Source organism: Spinacia oleracea, chromosome 3 (genome assembly GCF_020520425.1).
Source record: "Spinacia oleracea cultivar Varoflay chromosome 3, BTI_SOV_V1, whole genome shotgun sequence".
Lineage (NCBI taxonomy): Eukaryota > Viridiplantae > Streptophyta > Magnoliopsida > Caryophyllales > Amaranthaceae > Spinacia > Spinacia oleracea.
The window spans coordinates 149,193,963-149,203,027 of NC_079489.1; the positions used below are offsets into that span (position 1 = coordinate 149,193,963).

At 39.3% G+C, this 9,065-nt stretch overlaps 1 protein-coding gene across 1 annotated transcript; it reads right to left on the reverse strand.

Moving 5' to 3' along the window:
* Positions 1-261: 261 nt before the first annotated feature.
* LOC130470168 (uncharacterized) lies at positions 262-2,337 on the reverse strand. Its single transcript, XM_056839794.1, has one exon. The coding sequence runs from the start codon at positions 2,335-2,337 to the stop codon at positions 262-264; it is 2,076 nt and encodes a 691-aa protein (XP_056695772.1).
* Positions 2,338-9,065: the final 6,728 nt, after the last annotated feature.

The window sequence follows — 9,065 nt, forward strand, 5'->3', positions numbered from 1 at the left end:
TCCCGGTGTTCTCAAAGCAGTCAAGTAACAGGATCTTGCCGCCAACTGACTTCCTCTTATCTTTGCCGGCCTTTCCAGGTTCGACATATATATCATTGTCAAGTGATAGGTGGAGACTACCGCCTACACGTCATGTATGAATGGGCGACCGATGATCACATTGTAGGCCGCTAGTACTTTGATGATTAGGAAATCCACCATGAGATCTCGCATTTCAGATCCTTCTCCGATTTTCACCGGCAGCCGTATGCTACCTTCTGGTTACACTGTAGATCCTGAGAAACCGATTACTGGGTAGTTCACCCTTTGAAGCTCGTTCTCTGGTATGTGCAATTGTTTGAAAGCTTCCCAGAAGATGATGTTTGCTGAGCTGCCCCCGTCTACCAGTACTCTGTTCACGTCGGCATTTGCTATATCGATTGTGAGAACTAGCGGGTCATCATGCGGGAAAATGATGCCTCTGCAATCCGATTCCGAGAACGTCATCACTGGTACGCTGGGTGGGTTCGGCCACACTATTGTGTTATGATAGTTTACCATGTGCCTGTGTTCCTCCAAACTTCTGCTGGCGCCGCTTATCGTCCCTCCGTGGACTGGACCGCCAGAAATTACATTCACCGGTGGTTTTTTCCCGCCATCCCTCTGTTCTGCTCTGGCACTGGTTTCCGGCTGTTTTTGCTCGATTCTAGGTGGCTGATATGGCTGTTCTATTCTAGGGTATTGTTGTTGATTTTTCTGTTGTGGCCGGTATGAATTGGCAGGGTTTCCCCCCACCGAGTTGTTGTTACCATTTCCCTGTCTCGCCCTATACTGCGAAAAATACCACTTTCTGACCATATCCTCAATGTTGTCTTTGAGGTCTCTGCGGTCCTCTGTGAGGTGGCCGTGCTCATTATGGAAGTCACAGAATTTCTTGACATTTCTTTCCCTACTCTGCATTGGTGGCGGCCTTCTCCAACCGTCCATCTTGTTGTTTTTGTTGTAAATTGCCGTCCGCGGTGTGTTCAGCGGAGTGTAGTTATCAAAGAGTCCTCTGGACTCCCTTCTGTCTTGTCGGGGTCTCTGCCCCTGTGGATTGGCATTTCTGTTATTCTGGTTTCTCTGGCTTGCCCCTTGCTGATTATTGTTCTGGTGAAAATTGTTTCCTCCTTTTCCCGCCTGGGGGTTATAGCCTGGATTGTACCCGACATTTCCGCCGGTTGTCACTACCATATTAGAGATCTTCATCATTTCATCCCCCCTGATGTACTCATTGGCCTTGTGCAGGACGTCGCCCAGATTAGTGTATGATTTCCGGCTAAGGTACTTCTTGAATTCGCACTCTTGCATTCCCCTCATCAGAGCCAGAACAGCAACCTCCTGCTGCAAATTGGGAATAGTGATTGATTCGTTGTTAAAGCGGGTGAGATAATCTCTTAACGGCTCTCTATCTCTTTGAGCGAACGACATCAACTCTCCCGACGATTTCTTTCTCTTCTGGTTGCTCACAAATCGTGACAAAAACGACGCCTGCAGTTGTCGAAAACTGTAAATGGAGTGTGCCTCTATGCCCTTATACCAGCTTGCTGCAACTCCTAAGAGTGTGGATGGGAATACTTTGCACCACATGGCGTCAGAATCTGTGTACAGCATCATGTGCTGTTCGAATGTGGTGCAGTGATCCTCCGGATCCGTCGTCCCATCGTATCTCCCTGTCGGGATTTTTATCCTTTCCATCCTTTCTTCTAGGATTTCTCGGCACAGAGGAGAATCCTTTGGCTGGATTGTCTGCCGTCTAGCTATCTGTAGAACCGGCGCTCTTCGCTCATATTCCGCGGTTGGGACTTGCTCTGTTTCAGGCCATTCTGTTTCCGCCGGATCCGAGCGCTTTCTTTTTTCTGGGGTGTTTTCTTGATTCAGGGCGGTTAGGAGATCCCTAACGGGTAAGTGGGGAATCGCCGACCTGGTCTTTCTTAGACTGCCGACTGAGCCTGGCTGCTGCGAGGCTGGTAACTCTGACAAAGCGGCCATCACCGCTGACAGTGTTTTCAATTGTTCTCCCGTGAATACTTCCGACAGGGGAGACAGGCGCTCGTGCAGCGTCTGCTCCAGCGGAGTTTTCGGTTGCTCTCTGGCAGGGCTTTCTATTTCTAACTCATCATCGTCCTCCACTGTGAATTCCTTTTGTGCCGGTACCGAGGTGTTTTTTGTTGCTGGGCTTACAATTGATTGTGTTTGTAATGGATGGGCTGGGTTTAGAAGTGAGGGTTGGAATTTTGAGGTTGTCGCCGGTAGTGGAGTTGCTGCTTTTTCCTGACTTTTCTTTGATTTTTTACCGTCTTTCTGTGAGAGATCCATACTGACTGTTCTACCGTTTCAAGGAATGAGGTCCCCTCCTTCTAGCGCCAATTGTTCCGGGTGTGGAATGAGAACATCTGACTGTGGGATACTGGATTCCTGTTGAGAGTGCCGGTTGATATCTGCACAACAGAATGGATTAACTAGCCTCGGGGGTGGTTCGAGGATCCCCCCTCCGATGCTTAAGTAAGATTACTGAGAGATTAAGAGATGATTAAGAGATGATTAGAGAGTAAGAAAGAAGTGTGTTTAAGTGTTTGTGTACCTCATAGCAATAAATGAGGTGCTCCTTATATAGACCAATCCAAAGGTACGATCAGGTAGGTCCCTTGTGGTTAGATAGCGACCTGTTGATAGTGACCCTTGGTTGGTTGTCTTCATGATAATGCCGGTAGGGGGTCTTGCAAATAATGCCGGTAGGGGATATTTACCTAAGATGACCAGATTACCTGCAGATTAAGTTTACCTACGGGGAGTTCTGCCGGTACCCAATGATGCCGGTAGGACATCCCGTACCGAAATAATTGTAGAAGGGTTCAATCGATGCTATACTTTGTCACTGTCTCACTTGAAAATATCAATAACACATCATTTTTGGCTGTAAAGAACAACTTTTAGCTAGAGTGTATATCTTATTCACGAAGATATCTTGAACCAACTTTCGTAATATACGGAGTATCTCGTAGATTCCTATCGCACAGATGTACTATGTAGTATATCAGTATATGTCAATACAACTAGTTTTTACCCCGTGCGATGCACAAGTTTCTTAATTTAAAAATTCAGGTACATCATTTATGTCATTTAAAATAGGATACGCAAATTTTGAAAAATAAAATGTGAAACATTTGGAGTATAATGAAATTAAATTTAGAATGTGAAATGAATAAAAGTATTTTTGAAATAAAATGAATATCTAAGTAATTAAGGAGGAAAATTGGAAATGATGAATATAAATGATGAATTAACAAAAATAAATATAAAAGAGATGACACGTGGCATCATTACATGCAAACATTGTGTTTTAAAATATTAGAATAGATATGAGGAGGGCCTCCTAATTGTATATTTTTCTTATCTACTCCATCCGTATTTATTTAAGAGATACATTTGGTCGGGCACGTGTATAATAAGAAGAAGAATTGAATGAATTAAAATAATAAAGCAAATGGGGTTGGGTAGATATTTTAACAAGTAAACAAGTGGGGATCATGTCATTTTGGGGGTGGGAGGTGGGGTGGGTAAATTAGATGTATTATTTAATTAGATGGTGGGGTTGATAAGTTATTAAAAATGGCAAGTGTATCTCTTAAATAAATACGGCCGGAAAAGGCAAGTGTATCTCTTAAATAAATACGGAGGGAGTATTAAAAAAAAATGTCAATACGGAGTATATATTTAGGTTGCGTTGATTTCAACTGAAAACATTTTGAAACGAAAATGATTATTTTTCATGGAAAATAATTTTTGAGGAAAAACATCAAAATTCAAAACATGTCAAACAAAAAGAATGTAGCAAGTATTTCAATTAAACTAGCTTTTGAGCCCGTTCAAATAATCGGCGGTTATATAGTGATTATTTAGCTTTAAAAGTTATAATTTTATTGAATACTTGTGACTTTAGTGGGAAAATATGATTTAAATAGGAGTGGAATTTAAAGGTACTGTAAGTCATATAACCACCCGTTTTTTGAACGGACTCAAGAGCTAGTTGTCGGAAATGGTGTGGTGGTGGACTGGTGGGAAGGTTAAATGTGAAAGTTAACTAAAACGTGAAACATAAAATGGTGAAAGAAAAGTAAATGCTTACTCTGTAGGTCCGTATATAAGAAAGGGTAATTGAGATATTTAGTGCTTGTTTGGTTTAAGGGTAGTAACTTCCCATGGGAAGTTCCATTTTATGGGAAGTTAATTTCCTTGTTACTACATATTTTCCTAGGAAATAGGTTGATTATGTTTGATAGAACTTTTTTTTTTGAGGGAGAGTTTGATAAAACTTAGGAATTTATAATTGATGGGAATTGACATGAGAAGTATGACTTACCAAGGGAAATTGTAGGTAAGCCACTTCTCATGTTCATAGGAATTTCAATTTACCAAGGAAGTTATAATTCCTCATTACTCCCAATTCATGTCAACCAAACAAGTAGCTAGATATATACCCTTCTTAAAAACTCGTACCCCGCCCCTCTATTTACATGCGATCAAATATCCCCTTAATATGCAAGTTATTTAGTACGACAACTTTTGTGTAAGACCGCCTTACTGAAAAGATCGGTTTGATTGCTTAACTAATTGGTTCCAGTGTTTAACTAATTGGTTCCAGTGTTTAACCAATTAGTTTCAGTGTTTAACCAATTGGCTTCATTGCTTAACTAATTGGTTACATTGCTTAATTAATAGTTACATTGCTTAACTAATTTGTCTTATTGCTTAACTTATACTCGTATGACTCCAAAATGGTATTTTGTATAAGATCGCTGTCAGAATTCTGTTTGAGAGAAAAGATTGAGAGAGCGAAAACTTAAGAAAATAGTGTTGTATGATTGAATTGATCAACTGAATTACGTACAATGAATATAGTATATATATACAAGTTGGACATACACATTCAGTGATGTGTTTAAGCCAATCACAATGCTTGATAGAATGCCTTATAACAACCTCCTGATTTCAAGGGAAATCAGTTAGGAATGCTTCTAGAAGCTGACTTGGAACTTAGTGCATTGCTGAAGTTGTTGTTGTGCTGATGTATGGCTGCATTGCTGATGTTAGTTGTGTTGCTGATGTTCAGTGATTGGTCAACATGGCATTGCTGTAAACCAACACCCCCCCCCCCCCCCCTCAAACTAGGCATAGGGAACACATTAACCATACCAAGTTTGCTTGATAAAGTTCTATGTTGAGCACTAGGAAGAATTTTGGTAAAAATATCAGCTAGTTGATTTTGAGTAGGTAGATAACTTAACTGAAGCAAACCCTCTTTGTCTCGAGTGAAGTGACAATCCACTTCAATGTGTTTTTTCCTTTCATGAAAGATAGGGTTAGTAGCAATATGTATAGCAGATTGATTGTCACAATGTAGTTCAACAGGTTTAAGGTTAGTGACACCTAGTTCTTCAAGCAATCTAATCATCCAGGTGACTTCTCCAGCAGCTTGAGACATTGCTCTATACTCAGTTTCAGAAGAGCTTTTGGAAATAGTAGATTGCTTCTTGGATTTCCAACTGAATAGGAGAGTTTCCCATACCATGTGACAGATCTTCTTGTAGTAGGGAAAGCAGCCCAATCTGAGTCAGAGAAGGCTTGGAGAGTAAGCTTATCAGTTGCTTTTAATATAATCCCTTGGCCTGTAGTATGGCTAATGTATCGAAGAGTGTGAGTGAGTGCCTCAATATGCTGAAGTTTAGGGGAATGCATAAACCGATTGAGGGATTGAACAACAAAAGAGATATCGGGTCTAGTATGTGTTAGAAAATTCAGCTTTCCCACATAGCACCTATAAATTTCAGCATTGGAATAATCTTCTCCTTTAGTAGAAAGTTTAAGATTGAGTGGAAAGGGAGTGACAGCAGGTTTGGATATGTCCAAATCACAATCTTGAAGAAGTTCCTTGGTGTACTTCTTTTGTGTTAGAATATAGCCTTCATTAGTGTGGCTGACTTTAATGCCAAGAAAGAAATTAAGAACACCAAGATCTTTGATGCTGAAAGTAAGATGAAGATGGTTTTTGAGATCAATGATAACAGATTCATTAGAACCAGTGATGATGATATCATCAACATAAACTGCAACTACAGTGATATCAGTTGAGGTATTTTGATGAACAATGAGTAGTCATTTCTTGATTGATTGAATCCCTGAGACTTGAGTTCTTGGTGAAGTCTAGCAAACCACTGAAGGAAATAATGCCCTTGGTCCAAGTATGCATTCAATGCTAAGTCTAATAAATTCGATTCAGTATTAATTAATTAAACAAGTTAATAATTCAGTGAGATCAAGTGAGCTGTATGCCTAGCTAGAGGGCGCTTCAGTTTGAGTGGAATTAATAATATTAATCCATGACTTACTCTTGACTAAACCCGTAGGGTCACACAAATAGTACGTGAACAGATCAAGTACATAAGTGAATTAAATACTCTATTTATGAACATTCAGAAACGACGGATCTCGGTTCAAGTGGGAGCTGAAATCGTCAAAAGGTAAAATATAGAATGCTTCGGAAATGATGATATTGCCGGAAACGGAAATATGGATCTGAAGGAAATAATGCCATTGGTCCAAGTATGCATTCAATGTTAAGTCTAATAAATGCGGTTCAGTATTAATTAACAAGTTAATAATTCAGTGAGATCAAGTGAGCTGAATGCCTAGTTAGAGGCCGCTTCAGTTCAAGTGGAATTAATGATATTAATCCACAGCTTACTCTTGACTGAACCCGTAGGGTCACACAAATAGTACGTAAACGGATCAAGTATTTAATAGCATTAAATACTCTATCTGTGGATATTCGGAATCGACGGATCTTGTTTTCAGTGGGAGCTGAGATCGTCACAAGCAAGAAATGAATACTCCGGAAACGATGATATTGCCGGAAACGGAAATATGGATCGTATCGGAAATATAAATATTATCCAAGTCGTAGATGTTGCCGGAAACGAAACATGGTACGTATCGGAAAATATTATCGGAAATGGAAATATTGCCGGAATCGGAAATATTGCCGGAAACAGAAATATTGTCAGAATCGGAAATATTATCGGAATCGGAAAATAATTCCGGAAACGTAAATATTAAATATTTGTTCGAAACGGAATTTAATTCCGGAATCGGAAATATTAAATATTGTTCGTATCGGAAATGAATTCCGAAATCGGGAATTTAATCGGAAGCGTATCGTACGAATTAGCATCGGACGAGGCTCGCTAGACGAAGGCCCAGCACGAAGCCAGGCCATCACCCAGCAAGCCACGCGCATCACCAACACACGCCAAAGCCTCGACCAGGCCCAGCGCAAGCCAGGCCCAGCCGAAGCCATGGGCGCGCGCGGACAGCGGCATGGGCCGAGCGTTGTGCGCTCAGCGTGGGCCGCAAGGCCTGCCCGGGTGTACGGTACTCGTGCGATGCTCGTGTGCGAATCCTAAAGCTATCGGGATTCGATAAAAGATTAAATCCTAAACCTATTAGATAAAGTTTATTTAAATAGAGTCCTAACAGGATTCTAATTAAATTAATTAGTATCCTAATAGGATTCCAGTTCCTTTTCCATACCTCTATAAATAAGTGCCTAGGGTCATTATTTACAGAGACGATTGAAGTATTCAAAGGGTAAGTTTTTGAAAGAAAATTCAGCCATACACTTGCACAACAATAGCCGAAAATTCCTAGTAACCTTAAGGGCGATTCTAGTTGGTCTAACTTGAGGCGGATCCGGACGTACTGTGGACTATCTACCGAGGGACGACATTTGGAGTCCTAAAGACTTGTTCTTGTTCAGTTCGGGCGCAGCTAGGGAAGGCACGCTACAAAGTGTATGCATCTATACTATGCTAAATGATTATGTGTAAATAATATGCTTTCCTGGCTTTATGGTTTTTCCGCATGATTTATGTATTGTCATATGTATCATAACCTAACAGTGGTATCAGGAGCCTCTTATTATTTTCATAATCTAAATTGCATAAACATGGTTAAATATTACAAATTTGCAAGAATTAAAAGGGGTGATTAATTTTCGTAATTATTAATTAATTGCAAATTGCGTTTATTTAATTATATGTACGCAGTTTTTCGGCAGTTTCTTCGTTACTCATCCAAATTGAGTGATTTTTGTGTCAATTCCGCATGTAAAAGGCATTCTAAAATTTTGACAAAAATGGTAATTTTCGGCCGAACCCAGAATTCTCAAATTCGAAGCCTAACTATGACTTTTCGGAGGTTTTAGTTTTTCGAACGCAAAATTTTGTAAATTTAAGATGTTAAATTAAATATTTGCGATTCTTGTTGATAAATCTTGAATTTTTGATTGACCTACTGTATATGTTTAACAAGTTTGAATGCCTAGCCTTGTTAATTATGCAATCTAATTTGTAATTATGATTAATTTGTTGAAAATTGGAATAATTTAGAATTAATTTGATTTTCATAATTAGTTAATAATTTAATTAGATAACTATGATTAAAAACCACCATAAAAATTATAAATTTGTTTTAAATTTTAAATTTTTATGACCTAGACTTGAATCCATGTTAATCGGAAATCAATTAATTAATAAATTTTCGATTTTTCGCCCTAAAATTATGAAATTAATATGATTTATTAATTTGTCATTAATTTTGAAAATAAATTTTTTAATTTTTATGCGATTCGCTCATATAACTTGCACGCACAAAGCAATGGACGCTACGTGTTACCCTTAAGGGTGAAGGAAATAATGCCCTTGGTCCAAGTATGCATTCAATGTTAAGTCTAATAAATGCGGTTCAGTATTAATTAACAAGTTAATAATTCAGTGAGATCAAGTGAGCTGAATGCCTAGCTAGAGGCCGCTTCAGTTCAAGTGGAATTAATGATATTAATCCACAACTTACTCTTCACTGAACCCGTAGGGTCACACAAATAGTACGTAAACGGATCAAGTATTTAATGGCATTAAATACTCCATCTATGGATATTCGGAATCGACGGATCTTGGTTTCAGTGGGAGCTGAGATCGTCACAGGCAAGA

Excerpts from the sequence above, each read along its gene's own strand:
- LOC130470168 (XM_056839794.1), bottom strand. The coding sequence starts at position 2,337 with ATGGATCTCTCACAGAAAGACGGTAAAAAATCAAAGAAAAGTCAGGAA.